General features: G+C 35.2%; 1 protein-coding gene across 1 annotated transcript in view; it reads right to left on the bottom strand.

The window, feature by feature from the left end:
* The window catches only part of CNTNAP2 (contactin associated protein-like 2), a 1,035,043-nt gene that overhangs the window by 554,568 nt on the left and 455,669 nt on the right, over positions 1 to 24,806 (bottom strand). The window contains exon 4 of the mRNA XM_008633839.2: positions 15,491 to 15,638. Coding sequence (XP_008632061.1) covers positions 15,491 to 15,638 — 148 coding nt within the window. The remainder of the gene's footprint in view (positions 1 to 15,490; positions 15,639 to 24,806) is intronic.

Here is a 24,806-nt window from a genome sequence, read left to right as displayed (position 1 = left end):
TATCGTGTAACAAGATAGGAAGATTAGATCTTAGTATGCTAGTCTTCATGCTGGAAGAGAAGGCCTAAACATCATGACAAAAAATAAATTCTTCCTTCACATCATGGAGTTTTGGATCAGAATTCTAATAAGTATACTATGCAAATTTCAATGGAATAAAGGGGATGTAGAAATGCTCTCATGTCCCTATTGCTGTGAAAGACATGAAGCAGACAAATAAGGGTAGCCAAGAATCCAAAGGTCCACCTGTCTCTCTCACACACTAGCAAAGAATGCAACAAAGCTTGGCTATTTCCAGCCTCAGAAACTTTACAGAACTGAGGGCTGGACACCGGCATGACAGCCCTCTCCCAGTACAAGAGTCCATCCACGCATCCCCGTACTGCCAGTGCTAATGTACTTCTGGGAACCATTTGATCTCACGTTGTTTGAGAAACAAGAGCATGTAGTGGCATATTGTGAATTGTAAATTTAGTTTTGAGACTAAACAACAACTAGCTGACTTGGTTTTCTTCTGTTTATTTTAAACTTGTAGCTCCCCAGGGTTTATATGGTTTGAATATGACGTGCACTAATAGTATGTTTTCATTATGATATTATTGTTACATATTTAAGCTTTCAAGCACTAAGCAGGTAAAAACACATTTCTCCTTATGTGTCATTCTAAATTGTCTTATTAACAAAATACCAGATGGATTCAAGGGTCTTACTGAAATGACTGGGAACAAAGTACTGATTCCCTTGCTTTATTACTGATAGTGTGTTTATTCTGGGGTCATGACGTCTTTTTTTTTTTTCCTTCCACAAGATCTAAGTTGTAGTCTTCAAGTGGCAGACTAAAATGTCACACTCGGCATATTCTGCTCTGAAACACTTAGACAAAGTTTCTTTTGGGTTGCAAATGCCCACAGTGCTTTGAGGGGATTTGTGTGTTGCTAAGTGTATCCTGAACAAACAAGTAGTTACGAAAGCTAGTCCCTATTTTTTTTAAAGAGATAATACACTGTTGTAAATGTTCAAAATTGAATAAACATTTTTTTCTTTCCAAATTAGTGTAGTGTCTTTGATGTAAATGGTCATAACTTGTTTTACTCTGAAGCTTAAAATCAAAATGTTCTTTCCTCAGAAAATGCCAGCTTCTTTCTCTACCCTAGCTCTTAACCATTATGAAGAAGAAAAATAATTAAGATTTGCAATGTTAACAGTTAAAATTAATAATGGAAATAAATGTCAGTTTTATTGCTTTTTTATCTGTAAAAAGTCTAATAAAGTTTATAAATTGAAACATATAAATCCAGAATTTGAGATATAAGATTTAGAAACTTTAATAGTGACTTTTATTTCTTATAAAATTCAATATAATGTCGAGTAAGGTGTTTGTTAGAGATATATAATATATGAAACAACATCTAAACAAAGCTGATTTACTGTTAAAGATCAGAAACGTTGGAAAAAGCCTACACTTTAAATCTTTGAAGACAATTGAAGTCTAGGTGACTTTGTACTGTAAAGTTGTTCACAAAAGTATGAAAAATCTTGAAAGGAAAGAGTCTGAAGTTAATCTAAGCAGAAAACCAGTAAGCTGAATGAATATCATGTCTGACAAAGAGAAAGACTTGGAGACTGAAAATCAATGGATCTGGAGAGAGATCAGAAATCGGGACTACTTGATGGACAAGATCATGAAGGAACCACATCACTATTCTTTTTAGAACCTAAGATTTAATGTGGATGCCAGAGGGAAAAGGAAGAAACAAAGAACAACATTTATTTTAAAACCATGCATTCATCTTCTCTGGCTCTAAATCCTGCCTTATCCCCAGAAGCTGCATTATCCCCACTGGTTGCATAATTCTGACCCTGAACTGGGTGTAGATTATATGGCCACATATATTACAAAAGTTCACTAAAAACAGCAATAGTCCTCAGGTACCAAGGCTCTTCTGATAATATCTGAACAGAAATTCCAGTGTTAATTTCTTTAGAGCCAATGCAGTTTACAATCACAGTACTGATTGCACAGATATGTAATTCTTGAGTTCAGAAAACTAAGTCAAGAAAAAAGTAATGCCAGAAAGCCGAGAGAACTAGACTGACAGCCTTTGAAACAGCAGATACAAAAAAAAAGAATTAAAATACATTAGATGCCAACATTCTTAAACAGCTGAATTGTATAAGCTCTACTCTTGAGCTCTGCAATGCAGGAGAAAATATGTATAAAGCTATATAAAAATAAATGAACTATTTCAATTTTCTATAAACGTCCTAAGTAATTTTGTTTGTGATTTTAAATACTATATATTTTTTAAGCAGTCAACTACGGCTTTACTATTGTTCTCATAAAGTCAAGGGAAATGGAACCTCAGTAAGAACAAGGAAAATTTCTTTGAAAGAAAATACGGCACAAATTTAAAAGTATTTTGTTATTATTGAGTTTAGTATGTATGGATGAAAATTTTGTGGCAGAATGTTTTTCAGCTAAACCTAATGATTTGCTGATTCTTTGACTTAAAACTGTCAATAGAAAAATGTAGAAAATTCAAAGATAAATTGCATCAAAAGCTGTTTGTAAAATTTGTGACAACTAGACAAGAAGATTTCTTATTTTACAGAAAAATTATTGACAGTTGAGGTATTCTACTTTCATTCTTTTACAAACTAAACTTAGTCATTTAAGTATTTTCACCTTATAAGATACAAGAAAGTAAAACAAGTTAAGAAAAATAGGTATTAAATTTCTATTTGGTCTTTCTCCTACAGCTGAGCAGTAAACTTTACCAAATTATCAGAATTTATTAGGAAAGGAAAACAACTTTCAGCCTGTCCTAATTTTGGAGAGGTGCTTTCCTCCAAGGTTTAATAGGATTTGAATTGGCCAAAGTACCTTTCCTTTAGCTCAAACTAAGGATTCTATTAGAAACATAGAAACTTGTACACCCAAATACAAGAATAATACTCGCTTTATCCATTTACTAACATAAATAAGACTCAAACTACATGGAAAAGATATTTGAGACCTCTCTTGGGTGAAATAACCTGGGGGTATGTGCTTACCTAGCTTGATAAAGTTCCTCTCTACAGCTGGATTTAATAAAAGGAAGAGGTTGGTTTATTCACAAGAAGTATTTAATGTCTGCGTTATGACAGAAGATCAATTGTTCAAATTCCCCTACTTCATCTGTGGAAAACACAGTGCTACAAAGAGAGATTTCATTCACTGTGTCTGCAGCTGTCCTAAGACACAGTAGTCAAGCCTAGGGTCAGAATTAAGGTGGAATAATGAAAAATTAAATGTTTTCAGTAGAATTTCCACATAACTCAGAGATGTGTTTGATTTGAAGTCTTGCCTGCACATATTGCATGAGAATGGTGTAAGCATTTAATAATCACTGACAGAAAGCCTTTGGTGAGATGCCACTATGTCTTATTACAAGCGTGCAGTGGAAAAACTTCCAACAGACTTCTTTCCTTTTTGTTACCTCCAAAATTTACTTCAAATTGGTAGAAATCTTCAGCAGAGTGTAAGACAAGGTACTACCTTCTTTCAATTTTCAAACTGGGAGATATCTACTACAACCTAGCTTAGGCTTAACAGAGGCATACTCAGTGCCTGGGGAATTATCCTGCCAGTCTGCTTCTAAAACCAATGCTGCATAGAATTAATACTTGTGATTAATTACATTAGAACTAATGATGACAAACGCCTCCCCCAAAGCTGTGACAAGTAATCTTATTCCTAAATTGACGCAAGTCCTTTGTTGAGTTTTGACTGGGGTGAAAGTCTGCCAACTGAGTTTGAAATTTATTGTATATCCAGAACCTGACATTTCAAAAAATCATACACTATCTCACATCCACGTTATAGAAAGAATTAAAAATATACTGACATACAAACCAGTTGATTATGTAAATAGTTCAACTGAAATCACTCTAACATTTTTCCACAGGTGAGGACTTCCAGGCAATTAACTTTTACTCACAAGCTGGACACAAATTCATTATCTAAATGCCTGAAAAGGCCGGTGCATTTCTGCTGTCATTCAAAATTCAGAAAAAAGTCCTGAATGTTCTCTTGTTTTTCATGCTGTGCTTATGAAAACTCAGACAAGGAAGGACTGGAATCAGGAAGCTATACACAATTAAAGAAATGATGCAGAAGTCATAGCAGAGACTTTTGGAGATAACTAAAAATGGAGGAGAGAGAAAAATTAAGTCAGTGAGAGAAAGGCTGCGGTGATAAAGAGCTGAAACACGGGCTTTACTAGGTTCCCTCTGACTCTCTTAGAATAGCATTCAATAAAAGGAAGTACTGAAGATGTTTATTAGAACTGTTGCCTCAGTTTAAAAACCATCTATAGTAAGATGTAAATTAGCCGAATTAATGTAAGTCACAACTCACCAATAAGGCAAAAGAACCCATCTGAATTTATGACTGTAAATTCCCACTACCTCCTTCCCTTTTAGCATGCACTGCAGCTCAACAGGCTTTTCTCATATCACACTACTGCCAACATCCTCTACAACAGCTACAAAAATGTCCTTCCACCTTGAAGAAAATTAGCAACTACCTTCTCTGGCCCATACATGTTTACTGAAAGTTTGCTTCTCTTTACTGATTCATTACCACTTAACGAAATACCCTGGGCCTGACTCACTGTAAACAAAGCTAATTACCAAAACAAATCACTACAGAAACAGCATTGCCAACCCTGCATATAGGTTTGGTACAAAAATTGCAGTTCTTCCTGATCAATTTATAGGGCTTTGTTTAGGTGAAGGAAATTACTGACCCTCTAAGGATTTTTTTTTATAGCTATGGCTTTAGAAAGCCGGTTTCTCAAGTTCTTCAATTTATTTAAGGCCAAAAGGACAATTAAATACATATGGTCTATAAGAAAAAGAAAAGCAATAAAGAACATATCCATACTAAAATAATTAAACTCCAATTACCTTGTTAATCTGTAAATGTAAAGATAGAAACATTACTATGCAAGAAAGTTTCTAGAGGATTTGTAGGATCAGATCCCATGCCATAAACTATTCACTATTTTTTAATATTTGGTATTTATTATATTCATTCTTTTTTAACAATAACCCATATGAAATGTTAAAATTCTGGCTGATAAAATCTGGTGAATATACAGGATTAAGAAGGTATAAAAATTACTTTTTTTCTCATTTTTTGAATAACACATTTTTATCAAAATATCTACAGCTTTCTTCATTATGTAAAGATATACTTTTAAATTATAAAACTGATAAGCACTTTTGTGAAGAGCTTGGTTTTTCAAGTTTCTAGATCATATAGGAACAACAGCTCTTTATTTAGAAACAGGTCAGATAAAGTACCTGAAATAGGTATACATGCATATAATTAGGGTCCATATAACATAGCTTTAAGTTCTTCTTAATTAATGTAGATCTCAGAATTCAATTTGTCATGAAAATACAACAATTACACCCAAATTTGAATGTGAATTTTCACAATATTTGCTTACGGTTGCCATTTTAGCTTATATCTTGTCATTAATATTGTTTGACTGAACAATATTGTTTTGCCAAATGTTAGAGTTTCAAATTGATGTGCATAAACATAGGAACATATTTAAGAAAAGTTTTCCTGCAGGGTTTAACCAGTTCCACCATGAATTCCTAAAGGATAATCAAATTCTAAATGCCCCATAAATTCCTAATCTTTAAAATACAGCTAAATTTATTTCTCGCATTTCTACATCCATTTTACTATTATTACGTGCATGATAAAAAAGAGAGGTTACTATAAAAGCTTTAGTCATCTCTGATGCACAGTGACATTCCTAAAAAATCACAACCATTGTTGTTTAAGGGTTTTTCCTTCCTCAATCTGCATCAAGTACAAACAGGTACTTAATAAGTGAACTCTGTAAGCCTTTTCTCTTTAACAAGAAATTTAGGAAGCCGTCTAAATACCCAGATGAATCCATACACAAAAGTACTTCAACTCGAACTGTATTCAAGAGAAATATTTTGCATTGTTTTGCTGTACAGTCAGAACAAAACCAGAAATGCTCCAGCATCGTGGAGCCTAAAATATTGTGTCAAATCTTCTAATAAAAAGGGCTACCTCTGAACAGAGCTAACATTTTACCATACACATTGCATGGGACACTTCCTCTGCCATGTGAGTTAATAACTTCTTGTGACAGCCTTAGAAAGACTAAAAGAATAGCAGCAAAGAATCCAGTCTCAAAAAGGTTACGAGACATCTGACGCCTTCATTACTGAAGCCATTGAATCTGGGAGGGTGCTTAGTCAAGCCAAATATTTGTTTCTTTTAGCATAATTCACTCGTACAAGAAACAGACCCAGAAGTTTGTTTGACTGTTTTCTTATGGGCTTTTAGCAAAAGAGAATTATTGGACTGGATAGATGTCAGCAGGATACTGCAGGTAGCTTTATCTCATTCTCCAGTTAGATGCACCTGCAGGAGAGGCTGGACAGAAAGGTAGGAGTTCGCTCTTGGGGATACCATCAGGAAAGCTGAAGGTAAGGCAAGGGTTGGCAAGGCACTGTCTCAGGGTGGAAGTGCTACTGGGAACTTCATGCTGCTCCAGAGGGGACTAAGAATTAAGGAGCACTTCTAAAATGTTTGTGCGCCAACAGAAGCAGTATGAGAAACACAGGATAAACTGAAATCTTTGGCCATACCCTGTCACCTTTATGAGATGGAAAAACCTGAACTTGTCCCTGTTTTAGAGGATTCAGGGAAAAGCTGGCATCACAGTGATCTAACTCTCCAAAGGTATGATCATGAAGATGAGAGTCCAACTTTAAAACAGGACTTTGTCTTGAAAAGTAACTCTCTATAGGGATATACTGCATGTAAACACCAAGGCTTGTTTTAACCTTATAAAAGCATTACTATGAAGAGTTAAATTCGTTTTTTTCCTCTCAGTAATGTTGACCCTTTGATACATGCACTTTCTTACCAGAAAACACTAATCTTTGCCAGAGAGGAAATAAGAATTTACTCACAGTAAGACTCCATTTGCCATGCCTAAAATAAAAATACAAAGTGCATCATCTTCACCCAGACTTCTAAGAAAAAAACGAAATTAATTGAACTGGGTCTGGAAGTAACTGCATCCTTAATATATTTTATTCCAGACATTCAAGAAAACAAATACCAGTGAGGCCCTTCAGGCTCCCAATCAATGGCATAGAACCAAGGCCTATAGTTGAAAATCTGTTGAATTTTTTCTTTCGTGAGAAAAAAACCCACTTGATTTCTCTAGTGAGTAAGTCACCATGGACAAATGGATCAATCGCCACTTACAGGAATGCAAGAAAATAATGCCCAGCATAGCCATCGTGAGCCTTCATTCAGGCAAAACAGATTAAAGGCAAGACTATTGTGATTAGACTGAAGTTTTTGACTGTAGTTACCTGTGTGCTACCACTCTTACTTTGTGAAAAAGAACACTCTAACTCTGCTTCTGGTTTTGATGTTTTCAGACGTTTATTGAAAGATATGTTTGAAATCTCCATCTTCCTGTTAACTGGTTACAGGCCACTGTATGGAAAATCCCTTCTGTGGTGTGTGTGGGCAGTTGCTGGAAAACCTTTTAGAAAACATTAGTCTGCTTTTTTTCCACAACAGCCAGACCTGACTTTAATAAACCTTCATCAAAACCTGGAAGATCTTATCAAATTTGGCTGTAAATCCTGTTTCTATACCAGGAAAAAGTTGTCCTTCATTCCACAGCAAAAAAGAATTAAACTAGCCTTTTCAAACAAGCCAGCTGCTTACATCCTTCTAAAGGAAATGATAAATGATTTAAAAAATATTCAAGTGTAATTGAAAACTCTATAGGAATACAACTGAACAAGCTGGTGGGCCACGCATTCATACAAAATATACTTGTTTTTCTCTGACTGATTGTCATGGTTTAACCCCAGCCAGAAACCAAGCTCCACACAGCCACTTGCTCACTCCCCCACTGGCAGGATTGGGGAGAATAGTGGCAGAATAAAAGGTGGAAAACTTATGGGTTGAGATAAAGACAGTTTAATAAGGAAAGAAAAAGCCACACACAAAGGCAGAGCAAAACAAGGAATTCGATCACCATTTCCCATGGGCAGGCAGCTGTTCCGCCACCCCCAGGAGAGCAGGGCCCCATAACATGTGATGGTTACTTGAAAAGACAAATGCCACCACCCCAAACATCCCCCTCTTTTTCTTTCCTCCCCCCACTTTATATACTGAACAACATGCCATATGGTCTGGAATGTCCCTCCCTTTGGTCAGTTTGGGTCACCTGTCCTGGCTGTGTCTCCTCCCAGCCTCCCACACACCCTGAACTTCCTGGCCAGTGCGGCAGTAGGAAAAGCAGAAAAGGCCCTGGCTCTGTGTGAGCTCTGCTCAGCAATAACAAAACCTCTCTGTGTTATCAACCCTGTGTTCAGCACAAATCCAAAACACAGCCCCCCACCAGCCACTGTGAGGAACATTAACTCCACCCCAGCTGAAACCAGATTATACTCTCATTGTCAGCTAACAAATGAACCTGTAAAGAACACACACAGTTGTTGCACTTCTCAAAGCTGTGGTGCTTGAGAATATCTGCAAGTAACCTCATTACAATTACAAGTAGAAAATAACGGATTTTTCATTTTGTTACCAGATCCAAAAAGTTGAGAGAGGAAAAAAACTCATATTGCATCAGATTAACAAAAAGATGAAGAATAAAACAAACTTTTTTTTACTACAAATCCCTTTTATGTCAAATCCTTCTGAAATATTTGATTTATAAAAAAAATGTTAAAATTAAACAATAAAGTATATGGAAATATTTTTTTTCTGTTTCAGCTGGAATCTTCTGATTTTAGAAGTATATTTCTTAATGCACTAAAAAAACCCAAACAACAAAATGCAACTATTTTTTTTTATTATTATTTTAAAATTTAAGTGCTACCTACTACCAAGAGAGGCCTATGTTTGTCAGTGATAACAACCAAAATTAATAAATGAACTGAAACATGTTCTCACTTATTTTTCATGCCAAAATATATCAGCAATTATATAGGAACAATCACAACTGTCCTTTCTTGAAGAGGGCATAGAGAAGAACAATCTGTACTGAGAATACTTACAAAGACAGATGGTATTTTTGGTCTTAAATTACAAAACTCTACTGTTAAATGACTACCATGACCTGAGAATATCTGGAGGATAAAAGGTGTCCATTTTCATGATCTTAAGAAAGAAACAAATCTCTTGTCTGACAAAAAGGTAGAAAAAATACACTAACAAGGAAGCAAACTTACCAACAGAGCATATATTCAAAAACATCTTTAAAAGTTTGCAAAGAAAAAGCTCACAGTTCATTTCCCTTACTCTCCATAGTTTAGATATGAGTATTCATCCATGCACCTTTAATGTCAGAATATCAAGCTATGTTTGTCACTGGTGAGCTGTGAAGATGACAGCTAAAAATCAAACACATGGGCCTAAATAGGTATAGAAGTTTCCAGGACAGAAATATTGAAATTTAAGAGAAAAGGGGAAAAACAGTTAGATGCTTAGCAGAACTCTTAACTATCCAAATCACTGACACAAGGAAAATCTGAGTAGCTCACAGCAGCCTCTGCTAAATTATTCTTTTAGTTCTGTTTTTCTCCCACATTAAAATCCCTGTATATTCAAAGCACTGTCACTCACATCAAGTTAGTAAAGTTTCTAGAAATATATGATTTTGATGCCATGAAGATTTTTACCTTTTCTTTTATACCCATTATACCTTTTTTACAACTTCTGTATTCTTAGTGCTTTTTGCCTACATTCTTAAATTTGTTTGTTAAGCTGAGAGACTAAACATTTTAGAAGCTTCGTAGCTAGGGATCAGTGTGCCCCAGGCCCCAAGGTCCTCTCCAGAACATATTCTGTAAACTAAGATAGAACCATCCAGGGGAAGGTTCCTTGGGGAGAGGGGCTCACTCGAGCCTCTCATTGGGGAATCTTTGATAGATATGCTAATTAGTCAGATCTATAATGTTATACCAGATCTTTTGGTGTGCATTTGGGTGCATTTGACCTGGACGTGGTGCACCTAAGGATCCTTAAAATAAACACCAAGGTAAAAATCCCTTTTCTCCTAACCATGTATGACTCTTGATTTTAAGAGCAGGAAAAGACATCAATTTCACAAAATGAACACTTGAAAATTATTCTTCCTTTCTGCCAGTTAATATTTTTATGCAGTTTTACCACTTATGTGGACAGAAAAGTGACTAGAAAACTTACTGGCACGTTTATTGTAAGTAGTAAAATATGATAAGAAAAGCTAGGAAATTTTATGCAGATTACTGGAGTTCATAAGTACTCTCACCATTTAAGCATATATTCACACAGGTGTCAAAAGTGTAAGAGCAGAAATATGTATGCATACATTTACTAACACATGTTATTATTTATTTTATTTTAGTTAGCACAGTGTATTTCAATAGGAATCATGACACTTCAAGGGACTTTGGATCGTGCTTTTTTTTATACTATGTGCTGGTGAAACAAAATGTCCTTTGAATCTGGCCAAGTGAAACTTGATAAGATTCAACAAAAGGGAAATAAAGAAGCTTTTTCATCTACCTTAATCAGTCATTTTGATATTTGGATGCAACAGATAGCTCCAGACAATGTAGAAGTTTCTTTTAAGTGTGTATGACAACCATGGGAGACAGCGAATGAGACATGGATAGTTATTTAGTGCCAATAGCATGAAACCAAGCTAAGCAGATTTCAAATAAGTACATTTCCTAGCAGCTAAGTATAGCTGAATGCAGAATTATCTGTCAAAGGAAACAGTATTTTAACTCAAAATCACTGCAGGCAAACATGATTAACTACAACAACCAAAAGATCTGTTCAGCCTGCAGGTTTTGCTACTTCTATACTTCCTAATCAGTTCTTGCAAATATTCATTTGGCTCACCCCTTAAGAGCATCTCCAAATCTTATTTTAGTCCTTGTAACATGACTCCATGACCAAAGTTTTGATCATTTTACTATCTATAGAGTAAATGCTCACCATACAAATATTCATTATTTCATGAATAACCACAGGACTGTTATTATTTTTCCTTCTGTTCCCTCCTTCTTGAAAAAAAAAGGAGGGTCACCAATTAGAAAACTGAAACAGTAACACTTGACATAGTACGGTACAAATAGTAGAGCTAATATCTGAAAAAGAACAGGTTTGCAAATACAGGTCATGTGACATTTGTTCAGTCCCACTGCTTCCTAAGTATTAGCAAATAGAGCTGGTCAGTGAATGCAAACATCTCAGCTTGCAGCCACTTATGGAGCTTTATAATTGTTCCTGCCACCTATTTGCCTTGAGTATATTGAGTATTTGCACGGCTTTCTACCACCTCCAAGTGTTATTTGTTTTTTTTTTAAGTATATCCTACAATTCAGAAGTGCATCATCTGAAATTTCAAAATTCTTACCATCGGATGGGCAATTGCATCAAAAAATACAGATGTACTGTTTAGATCCAGAAAATCAGCACACCCATATGAAAACACCTCAGTGAATAAAGGTATCATGAGTGTTTTCCACTCATAGGTTTTCATGACCCAGAAGGCCTCCTACAGTTACGTTGGAAAGTGTAGCCAAAGCCTATGCAATAATATGCCTATTGCATTTCTTTTTGGTAGGCATTCATCTGCCACAGGATGGAGATTAAGGGAACTATTCATATTGCAATGCTCCTGCAGGAGCTTGTTAATCAGTAGTAAAAGTACTATATCATAGTTCTCATGGCCTCCAGATGCCATGTCTTTGCTGCCCATCTCAAAAATTCATAAAAATGGACATGGTGGAAGATCCGTGTCATGTGCCATTGCTCTCCCTCTCCAAAAGAGAGTGAATAAAATTCAGCCATCAGTTTTCATTTAACTGATTTCAGTGAATATTTTGACTTTGGTTGTACTGCTTTCTTCTTTGTGACTTGCTTTTTGATATATGATGTCACTTAAAGTGTAAAGACCCTTTCCCCTTTAGCTTTTATGAAATACATAATTTTAAAATAAAAGCTAAAAGTCCCATTGACTAAAAAGTGTTTTCTAATGTTGTCTAATAGTCTATTTGTTGTGATTTTTCAAGCTTATTTTGCTCATGCAATTTCTCCATTAATATAATCGAGCAAGTTCTTTACCCAATTTTAATATATTTTTTTAAAAATAAGATATAGTCAGTTTTGCACTATAGAAAAAGAAACAAAATAAATTTCATTCTGAATCTTGTTGTAGAGTAAGGCCCTAATTCTTTTTTGGTGACTTCTGTGAACTCTTCTGTTAGAAGACAACCCCACAGATCTCATCTACACAAAATATAGAGATAAAATTTAAAAGACAGAACAGATTTTAAACTTTAAGCAAACCAAAACTAAAAGAAGAAGATTTGGTAATGCTATTAACTTCTCCAGGGTACAGATGTGAACTCTAATTGCTACTCTCTGGAAAACACATCTCTTTTTAAACTTGATTTGCTGGGCAAGGAAGGACATGGATTTCACCCCTTGTACAAAAAAAGTTAAATGTGTATCTTAAATGCTTATACAAAAAAAATATAAACCAGAAATATGGCAATTAGTGACCTGATGTTTGAATAAGCAGTTCAATATGAGGAAGCATTTTTCTTAAAGGTCTGAGGCTAATTACCAGGTTGCAACAATGTGCAATGAAAGAGTTTTTACAGCCACTGTGTATGGCTTCCCAATTAAACCCTGTGTGCAATGTGAGAAAAATCTGATTTTTGTATCTGAAGATACCTAAATAAAAGAATACATTATCTATTAACTAAAAGAAAAATTAGAATTATGATATATTGGGCAGCCTTTTATTTAGGTAATAGTTCCAAAAATTGAGGCATATTTGACTAGAAGTCTGTCTTTTAATCAGGCTTTTAAAATTGGTGATTATCTAAATGGGCAGTTCCTTAAATGACAGCAAGATTAATCTGCAAATCACACTGGCAGTGCTTATATTTATATGCAAATATGTGCACTTCTAATCATAAGCTTAAAAACTTGGCCTCTGCCAAAGGACACATCTACATGGAATGGTGCAGCATTTACACCTGGCTCCAAATAATTCATCTGAAGACAAGCTGGGAATTTGTAAACAGTACTCCCTGGTTACAGTGTTCATACCAAAGGGCTGCCTTCCTCTCTCTTAACACAGTGATTTTTTAGTTTTTCTTCTCAACCTCCCTGCTGCTCTCTACTTATACCATTTTGGGAGCAGCCCAATTCCTGCATGTAAAAACCACACTGTAATAGGAGAGTTGTTAAAAGAAAAGTCCCTATTCACATAAAACCAGAATATATTCTTTTTAGTATTACATTAAAAAAAATCTTCAATTATTACTGAAATCACTTCTAATACAAACAGACCAGCAATACTCTCTCAGTAAAATTATGAAATTACATTGGGCCATTGTAGTTCTTCTGTGAAGACGTATTTTTGTCAGTATTTTTATGGTTCCATACATTGTGTCCTTGGCAGATGCTTTTGATTCTCCTCCAAAAGTTCAGCAAGCAAGCAAATTTTCATCAAACAACTAAAATAACTTTGTCAGCAAGCTGTGTTTTACTTTTTCTCACATTTACTTTAAGCCTCTAAAATTATCTTGTTGCGTACCTACAGTATTTTGTCTGTTCTCTTCATCAAAATGTGCCGTTTTTATGTGCAAATATTGCAGCAAATATCATCAGGTTTATTGTTTTATTCTGCTACATTTTCTTCTGTTAAAGAGAGTTATATTTGACAGTAAACTAGATGTTGGTTTCTTGTATCAAACTCCTGAATTTGCATTTGATGTACAAGCAAGGACGTATATTAGAAAAAGTATTTATTATGCTGGAAAATTAGCCATGCTGTAGTGTTTAGTATACTTAAAACAGCATGTAGAACATTTTAGCAGTATGATGGTAAATGCTTGTTTATTAAGAGCCATGTACTGAATAATCAGAGCTGTACCTAAAACTTCAGAGGTTCCGTTTCTCTTTGAGTACGAATTAACTTTAGAGTAACCCGCACATACTCAGGTAACAGATATTGTAGAAACATGGAACAGTTTAGGTTGGAACGGACCTTTAAAGGCCATCTAGTCCAATCCCCCTGCAATGATCAGAGACATCTTCAACTAGATCAGGTAGCTCAGAGCCCCAGCCAACCTGACTTTGTTTCCACGGATGGAGCAACCACCACCTCTGTGGGTAAATTGTTACAGTGTTCTACCACCCTCACTGTAATAAATGTCTTCCTTATATCTAATCTAAATTGACTCCCTATTAGTTTAAAACCATTACACTTTGTCTTGTAACAGCTCCTGCCCTTGTATTTTTGCAAATATATCTAACAACCATGTGTACCCCCAGCACAGCAGCACCAACACACAGCATCAACACCACAGCAAACTTGATTTGATTTCTCAACTAAGTTCCTGCAGATGTTTGGAAATTCTCTGTGATTCAATACACATTTTTAAAACATTCATCGTATGCAAATAAGAAAAAATATAAAACCGCTATTCTTCATGGTTCTATTGGTGTTGAAGGAAAGTATGTAGACTTTTGACTATCTAATCTAATCTAATCAAAAAAGTAACTGAAATCACAATTTTTCTTTTTTTGCTATTAAGAATGGCAAAGGGCTCCAATATGTCTTATGTCACCCAATGAAGTCAGTGATGAGTCATCTTCATTTCATTCTAATGTCTGGTTATTAAAAGACAAATCTCAAATAACATCTTCCAGCTAAAGTACCAACAAATCCAGGATACTACCTAAAAAATACATAGAAATAGGACATCATAAACTCAGTTTTGCAGGTTTGCAGACTTAAGAACTGCCTGGATTGAAGGAAGAGCATTAGAAACTAACCTCACTTTTCTTAAAGCCTTATCAGTTCTGGTCTTAACTACAGAAGTACTTGTACCCATCGCTCGCCCAGACTTCAGAAGAAATTCTGAAGTCACATTCAAATACTCAAGGAAATATCCCAGAAAAATGTGTCACATATTTAGACAATCTTAACTATTCTGATAGAATTCTTGTTTATTGCTTTAATTTTATCTCTAGTACCAGGCAATAAACTATGTCCTGTTTCTGTTTTATCCCTCAAGACCCAACATGACATTTGAATACAATCTCTTCCTCAAATGTACCAATCAAGCTTATACAGTAACCAAAGCCTTCTACAACAGAAACCACAACAATGAAAAGGAGAAACTTCAAAGAGCTATTGCAAATTCCAATGTCGCATCTTCCAGAGAAGAACAAACTATCAACTCAGAATTAAAGTTCCAACAAATATTTCCTGAAGTCTTGGGTAACACAACTAGCAATCCTGTCACTAAGGTAAAAGTCTTTGAGATCTGCTTTTAATCCAAAATCCAAAGCGAGTTTTTATTTGGGGGAAAAAAAAAGGATCATAATGGAAAAACTTACAGTAGGAGCAGCCATAGACTTCAATTCTTAACCCAATTTGGCCCTCTCCATTCCAGTCCAAAGGAACTATCCTTACATAGCGAGCAATAACTGGATGTTGTAAATCATGCCGGACCACGCTGTCAGAGTTTGTATTTCCAGGAAATGCCTAAGGGAAAGAAGGGAAAAAAAAAATCAATTCTAGTGTCTATACGGTTGGCATCCAAATAAATACATAGAAAAATCCTATAATAAATACCAATCGTGGAATAAAACCCCAAAGATTAAGGACTACTACTGTAAACTATAGTCATCAAAATACTGAAAGAGATAAAATTCAAGTTGGTCTTTTGTTTACAGTAATAGGAATAGCTATTTACATGCTCAGACACTACTTATTAAAAAAATATATCTTAGAAGAATAATTATTTTGTGGCATGCATAGTAGACCCAGGTGGTCGTAGATGTAAGGAAGATGCACAGGATCACTTCTTTGGTGGACTCACAAAATTATAACATTAACAGTTACATTCACCTTAATTTTTCTGTGCTGCAGCTATTGATGTGCTAAATGATGATGATGGCACTCCTCACTTCACAGATAAGTTAGTAGGAGACATTAATTAGTGTCTTTGAAGTACTTATATATTCAAGTGGTATAAGTGAACAGTTCTCTCTTCTGAGCAAGAGAAGACAAAGGAAAGCGTACACTGAACAACAACAAAAATCCTACTGAGCAAGCAGCTGCCTGTTTTTTTATCTTCTAGGAATCACAGAACTTCATGGAGGAAATAAAAATTTTGATTCCTTTAAAAATGTATATTTTAGTGAGCATGCAAGGTAATAGTTCATAGTTCAAGAGCAAATTCCATTTGGGAATGGCTTAATTTTATGATGCTTGGCATAATCTTATCAAAACCCTATTAAATGTAGAGGTTTGCTGGTAGCTTTGGTTTGGGCTTATTTGGGTTTTTTTAATCTCCCAGAAATGTTATGGTCAAAGGAAGCTGAATATAGGAAGACATGATATTTTCTACATAATTTAATTAAATGATTGATGAAAACAATTCTCAAAATCAAAATTATTTTCTATAGCTCTCCAAATTTTGTGCCCTGACTTGTGCTTTACCAGTCCTTTGCCAGAAAGAGGGCTGATCTCAGCAGGTACATGGCATTTCAAGGGTTCCTATTGCTATATGAATCAGTAACCTCTGCTGAATGCATAAACATAGTCCATAGAGAATAAGGCAGTCCCAGATTAATAAAGCACATTCCATTCAGTCTCCTGCAGAACAGTATCTTTTAAACACAGCCTTCATTTAAATAAATGGGGAACAGTCATACACACTTTGTGGATAATGCAAATATCAGGCCAAAATCCATTATTGCAAGACTGAAAAATCAATTTAAAGGAGCTTGAAAATTATGCACAATTGCTGTAAAATCTCCTTTTCTGGCCAAAAGATTTAAAGGTATAATTTAGACCCACATCTCTAATAGGATTTTTTAAACAGGGAGTGAATCTCTGGCTAAAAAAATAAATAAAATATAGAAATTTACAGTAAGAAGCCGCCTTGCAAAACTATTTTTTTCAGAAAAAAGGTGGAAATACCTATATAAATTAAACAATTATTTCAGATTATTAATCTCATTAAATCACTTAAATATTTTTGCCAGGTATCATGTTTTTTTCTTTAATCCAAACTGGGAAAATGATCAAAATGGCTTATTTGTCTGTAAAACACCATCTCATGAGCCCAACTCCAAAATTTTCTGTTCTGTAAATCATTTCTCTTCTTGTCTTGGATACTGACTTCTGTAAGCTGCTTCATATTTCAGTTCACATTGCAATGAAAAGACTGGGAATGTTATTAGCCACAACCACTTTTCTCAAAGGTAGTGCTCCACAGGACAGTAACATAATAAGAATTAAGAAAAGTAAGAAAATAAGTCCCAAAATCCTTTCTAAGCAGTGCTTTTGAACATTATGAATGGAGCTTTCAAAAACATTCACTGAGATTTTTGTCGCTCCTTAAGAGCAAACTCTGTTTAGCTGCAAATAATTTTAAAAATTTAACAGGGCAGGTTTACAGGACAGGTATCATATTTTAACAGGCCAACTAATAAAGTTTTAAAATAAATAAATAAATGATCAGTCATTCAGCAGAAGTTACAGCAAAAATTGTTGTGTGATCTTTAAATTTCCCTTTGGCTTTACCAATATGATTCAGCCACCCCACTGTACATAAGGACACCGTAGAGACACTCAGCATAATTCTCTTTGCATAACTAAAACACTTTTCTCTCCGGAGAAAAGTGAAGGTAAGAGTTTGGGAAATTTGGAAGGAAAGCTATGGAAAATTAAGATTCAGACTCAATTTTTTATCCCATACTTAAAGAACAACTATATTCCAATCAATAATTAAAAATGCTAGAGCTAAATTATAAATTCATATAAGTATTGTAATGAAGTAACATACAGTTTAACAGTAGTATGTAAGTAAAACTGGCCAAAAATGGTTTTAGTTTTCTGTATTAGGACAGTTTACAACAGTTTTACAGTACTCGACTGTATGGATAAAGGAAGTACATTACGAAATTTCCTTTTAGGAAAATGCATTTTACAATGAAGGATTAAAAAGAAATTCTCAGCATTAAAAAATTTAACTCTGAAATAATGAGGCACAGAAATGCCTGAAATGTTATTAAGTGAATAACAGTGCAAGTTCTCCTACTTTAACCAAAGAGTAAAATGGTGAAAGAATGGTGATTAGATCCTAAACCAAGTAAACAAAAAGATGTTTGTAATCTCTCAGCTCTCTGTGAAGCAGAGAAAAGCCCTGTACTTCACTGAAAAATATCATCACATATATACCAGAGAACTTAATTTAATTAAGGGGAAAATTAATTCTTCACCTGAATTAATTCAGGTGAAAAATTCTCTATCCAAATTAATGATCTATTCAGAGAGAAGTACTAAAATTACTTCAGCGGAGGCTCTTTCTAGGATGATGTGAAAATAGAGCAATGCATGGAATAGTAGGATATTTCTTTTCCTCTAAGAGGAACTACTAAATTTTTTCATAACTTTTTAAAATTAATAGTGCTTTTTTTCACTACTTTAATTTTATACTTACTGTTATACTCTTGATAATTATATTTTGCTTTTTTAGCAAAGGAAGGAATAATTTATGTCTCTGAATTTCTGAAAAAACTTCTCTGCTTCTAGCTTTATTTTGACACTGAAATATGAAAACACTACAGAGTCTGTGTTCCATGGTACTATAGCTCTATAAATGGCAGAAATAGGAAACAGAAGTACCATATTATAAAATACGGAAACATCCACAGGCAACCAGAATATGTTTTTAGGAAATATAACTGGATTTTTCTTTGGGACTCCAAGGTGAGTTAAGCATGAAGGTGACTAAATCTTAAAAATTTTATTTTATAGAAAATCCCCCGAATTCCAAACCAAATAATTTTTTCAAAAACTCAAAAACTAGAATGATTACAAAAACAAGATGTTGACAGCTTTGGTTATGGCTGCCAGCCTGCAAAGCAAAGAAAATCTAGAAACTGTTTTCCACTTGAGTTCTCAAGACCCTGCACCATCAAAGAGCAGAGCAGGGCTGGCTGGGTGCTGGAAGGTCTTGGCCAGCAGTGCAGCGGGATGGTGTTTGGCACTGCAGGGCAGTTCAAATCCAGGGGCCCTAGAAAAATTCACATCACATACTGGTTCTGCACAAGCTGACTGAAATCCACAGCGGATTTCAGAGAAGACAAGATGTTCCAAAAATGTGTTTCTACTTTACCACATGAACATTGAAGAAAAAAAGGCAAAACCTGAACTTCATCAATTCCTCCTTGCTGGAGAAACATTTCTTTGCTCAGTACCTATGAAAACACACCCCAATTGTGTCATACAAACTCACACAACAAGAATAAGAGGATTGGGTAAAGGAGAATGTTAAGAGATTAACTTCAAGGAGAAGGGGGAAAAAAAAGAGATAAAAAGAAACATGATAGCAAAACAGGTTGCAGAAGGAAAGAATAATAGCAAACAAAGAGAAAAAATTTAATGCATCAGAAAGCAACAGATGTCGGTTATCTCCATTTCAGCTCAGTTTTGACATGTTGCTTTAATTTCATGTGGTGCCATTGTGTGGAGTAAAAATAGGTGATAGGAAGCAGTAATCTTCTATTCAAAGGAGTATTTCTTCATTCTCTCCAATGAACAGTGCAATCAGTAACACTACAGTTTCCCTAAAAACAAACACGTTCAGAGCTAAACAACATTTCTACAGCATCCTGCATAATCACCTCACACAGAAATGCATCTGAATGAAAGAAAAGTATTTGAATGTAATTAAAAGCAACAGCAGGTATTTCCCTTATCACAAATGATGAAATCCTCAAATGATTCAGCAGGTGCTGGATCTCATCTTTGGAATTTGTGGTTATAGAAGGACCAGAACTCCTATGAGCTCAGGATTAACAAGTGGATCAACTAAACATTATAATGCTGATGATGCTGTGTTCATATGAACTTGATTCTGAGTGCTAGAAGTAAATTCTAATTTCAGTGGTTTTCCATATAATTCCCTCAGCCACATTTCTGTTTTATATATATTTGTGTGTGCATACATATATATATATATATATAAACAATCCCCTATGTTATGTGTGAAGTCCTCAAAAATTTTTGGAAAACTACTCACATACTCAAAGTAAGGAACATCTACTAGCAGGCTTTCACTAAAACTGAGTACACTCTTTTGTTCTATGCTCAAAATGTGTCCTAGCACTTTTTAATCAGATCCATCTTTTTGTTCACCTTACACCCTTATATCCTCTACTGATTCCTAGGAAGTTTACTTACAGGTTCAAATTCTGTCTTTGCATGCTGAAAACATATTCTAACCATGTGTGCATCATAATTTAATGAATAATATAATGGAATCATCATTACATGCAAAGATTAAAGCCAAAAGCTTATTTACTGCCTTTTACCCTTTCACATTTCCAAACAAAACTAAATGATTTAGCAAAATAATGTTATTGGTCTTTAGAACAAATTAGGGTAACATTATACAACCTGATAACTACTGCTTTACTTAAAAAGAATTCAATCTCCTCTACAGAAACTGTGTTTTTTTTTTATTTTGACAAGAACTTCAAGGAACCTGTAAGTTTCAAAAAATTTTTAAGGAATAATGTCATTTGCTATTCACAGATAACTTGGAGGGATTTCAGTTCTGTATAATGTTTCCTAAAAAATGTTTTTAAAATTTAAAGACAGAGAATTGAAGAGCAAGATATGATACCTGAGCATAATTTCAGATGAAAGAAAAATTACAAATACAAGCTTCATTATAAAAAATCTGTGAGTTTTAATTTAATGTATTGATGTTTGAAGTTTTTCTTTTAAAAAAGAAACAATTGAAACTCCTATACACAAGCAAACAAACACAAACCGAAAATCCCCACACCCTCACAACTACTGCTTCCAGAACATGACTCAGTAACTGGATGTAAGTGAAACATGCTTTTATCTTCTGGCACTGTTGTAGGATATTATCTTTGTTTAATTTACTTTGAGTAATGAAGCCTAAAGCCAAAATTCTTAACAAACAAAGAACTACCTCTCCATCTTGCGCGTATACCCCAAACCCACGAGTTAATTGCTTTTCTCATACTTCTACGTACAATTGCTCATACTTTTTTTATTAATAGAAATATTACCAAATTATCTGTAAATTTTGCTAGGGAAACTGACTTCTTTCCAGGACTGGACAGGAACCCTTTGCTGACTTTGTATTATTGGAAGATTTGAGGTGGACATCTGACAATATACATGTATACAGACTGGAGGGTTTTGTTTGTTTTTTTTTTCCCCAGAACTCCCCTTAATAACCCTATTCCTCTAACTTTTAGACTCATGAACAAGGAGACACGGACGTATGGATACTGTTAAATTTTACTTTATGGGACATCACAGATAGCATCACAGCAAAGACACCAACAGTGTCACGTTTCTTTACATCCTGAAATTGAATAATATTCCAGAGAAGTGTGAAATATCTCACTGACAAAGACATTCTTCCCTTTTGGTGAAGGCACCAAACATAACATGAAAAATTTCTAAAACAGATATCCTCAAAGCTAATAGATTATTTTCAGGCCTGCATAATGAAGAAGAAATTTCAACCCCTATGCTGAGCTATATAGATTTTGTTCCACTTGGCATAAAATGGAAGCATTCTAAAATTTTTTAAAACCTAAGCTATACACAAAAAATATTGAAATATCATTAGGGATGGAAAGTCAATGCTGCTAGTAGAATTATTGTTTCCTACAGGGTCTTAATGAATTCCTGAATATCATTATGATATTAATTTATTTACATAGTTACCTGCTATTTATTCCCCAGAGATTCACATGATTCCCAGAGAGAAAATTGTGATTATTCATCCTGATACACTAAATAACTGAGGCTGAAATACCTTGAGGTTTTAGGGTGTTTTGTTTTCTTTTTTGTGGTTTTTTTTTTTTTCATTTTTAATCATATCTAAATTCAAGGAAAAACACATGAGCTTGATTTGAAAAATTTTGCCAATGGAAGTCTGTCCTAGTCGCTGGCAATTTGTTCCCAAGATTTAATAGTCAGCATTTACAGTTTGATTTAAATTGAGAAAATACAACCTTCCCATCACAGAATAACGTTTTATCTTTGTTGTTAAGATCAACTGATTGCATTATTAGTAAAAGCTTCTTAACACTTCGGGGAGTAATCATTATCTTTCTCTTAGTCTTAAATAAACTAAACAGATTTTAACTCCTAGACATTGCAGGACCCACTCTGGGGGCAACTTGAGGTTTCATAATGAATAAGACTGGTATCTTTACGATAGTGCCTTTATTAGCATGAGAGAACGAAGCATGCACAGTGCCTAAGCCTGTGGTCTGCCAGATGGGAATGGGCCATCTTCCATGAAGGTAACAGACAGGGTGTGCCCTACAGCACAGGTGCCAGATTCTCTTTGTGACAGTTCCCACGTGATGCTAGACAAGTAAGTTGCAAAAAGTTTTTCTGTGGCACTTAGTATAGTTCCAGGAAGACACAAAATGATCAGGTAGTTTTGACTTAATCTTGGTTCCACGTATAAAATATGGAGTAAAAATTAAATTATTTTATGGGGTTGTAAAAATAAAATAATGCTAAAGCACCTAGTCAAGTATTCACATGGGTGTCTAAATTAGAAATCTGAGCCTTTTGTGGTCAGTGAAGCAAAGTGGGAGATAGGAACTAAATTAAAAACTTGCCACTCTTCAGCTGCTACAAAGTAAAATATAAATTTTCCTGGGTACAAAATAAACGTATCCTACAAAATAGAGAATGTGATCAACACCTTAGTTCCAAAAGTTGCCCACTGACTGAGATTCATGTTAAAAGAAAAAGAATACAAAAATCAGTGTGAAATGGTTGTGCAGGCAGAATAAAACCCGCTTTTCTCTACAGGAGTTGTGAGATTTTATTCATTAATACAGAAAAAATTACTTCTGCTGCATCTCCTGTGGAATGACAGAGAGACAGGAAGAATGTGTTTCCAAGAAATCTAAGCACAACTGCGCTGTTACTGAAATAATAACAGTAACAGCTCTCTGATCACTGGCTGCTGGTGCACAGAGCTCAGCAGCAACAGGAGCTCTCACCTTGAGAAGAAGGTCAAACACAAAGGAACCCAGACCGGTCCTTGGTTTCTTTTCCTCTCTACTACTGATGTACTTAGACATTTTTACACACTTTAATGATTTTAAAATAGCTTTTTGGTAATTTCCAGAACAGTATTTACTCCTTGTGCACCACTGTTGTCTCAAAGCTTCTTGTATCTCTTCCACACAGCCCTACTACTCTGCTGGGTTACTTGCAACCCAAACAGTCGAGGCTGTTACGGGAGGGTGCACTTAGGAGAGGAAAGCACAAACTCAGCAGTGTCATACCACACCCCCTGACTTAGTGCATCAGATTATAAGACTCAAACACCCTGCAGAAAAAAGTACAAAGGCAAAATCTGTTTTAAATACTGTTGAGAATCATCTAGCGCATAAGTAAGGACATAGCAACTAAATAAAGCTTTCGAGCTCTTAATTAGTTACATAGCAATCTAAACAACAATCTTCACCCATGATAGAAAATACCAATTTGTGACTTCATTTTGTATCTATAAATAAAAGTTACTGCACTTGCTGGTTTTATAGTCTTTCAATTTGAGCCATAAGTAAATCAGGATGGTCAATATTTAAGATAAACTTTTCTCAGTTATGAATAGTTTTCCTATGTTTCATTCACAGCAGAGTCCAGAGGCTACTTTCCAGATCTTTGCCATTCTGACTAGACAATCAGCATGCAAGAAATAACTGTGAAACAAAATGTGGCGTATCTGAAATAGTTGCAAGAATACAATTGTAAATCAATCTGTGAGAAATAAAGTCTGGTTATTCTGTATTAATTTGTTGGGGTCCCTTCCCTCCTGCCATGTGGCCTTGGGAGAGGGGCCCTGGGCGGGAGGCACAGGGTTTCCCTAGCCCCTGGTCAACCTTGTTCCCCATTGGTTGGTTTGTGTTCCCCTGTGTGGGGGAAGGACCCACGGGTCCCGTGACTGGAGCAGTTCCTTGGCAGATCCTGGCCATGTGGCTGCAGAAATAAACATCTCTGAAACATCTATCAAGAATCTGTCCATATATATTTTTTTTCCACAGGCCTCCTTGTTTGATACATCGTGTTACAGAATCCCCACTGTAACAAATGGTGGAAAATTGCGGGCAGAACGATCCCCGATCCCTAAGCACAGCGACTGATTTGTGAGTAAAGAAACTTTGGATTCCTCTTCTTGTTTTTGTTTTGCTATTCCATATTTAAACTATGGAGGATCCGTGGAAAGACTCTTGTCTCTCAGAGCCACATATGGACATCTATCTTAAACTTGAAAAGATTCTTGAACAACGATTTGTAAATTTTAGCTTGATTCAAGCTCAAAAAGAACTGAAACACTTATTGGCATGGTTGTTTAAGAACTTTTTCTATGTTTCTTGGGATGTGATTCTTACCAAAGACTTCTGGAACACCATTTGGACACAGTTAATTTTTGAGTCAAAATATATGCCAATGGAAGAATATTTTCGTGAATATTATTTAATTACCGAGACTGTTGAGCAATGTCAGCTGTGTCTTGGCGAAGGGAAGCCTGGTTCAGGGACTGTGCGGCCTCGGCCACGTGCACCGAGCCCTCTCCAAGCAGCAGCGAGGCAGTTCCCACGGGCGGGGCCACGCGGG

Source organism: Corvus brachyrhynchos, unplaced genomic scaffold, assembly GCF_000691975.1.
Source record: "Corvus brachyrhynchos isolate BGI_N302 unplaced genomic scaffold, ASM69197v1 scaffold94, whole genome shotgun sequence".
Classification (NCBI taxonomy): domain Eukaryota; kingdom Metazoa; phylum Chordata; class Aves; order Passeriformes; family Corvidae; genus Corvus; species Corvus brachyrhynchos.
Note: the sequence above shows the minus strand (reverse complement) of the source record. Positions and strands in the feature narration are given on the sequence as shown.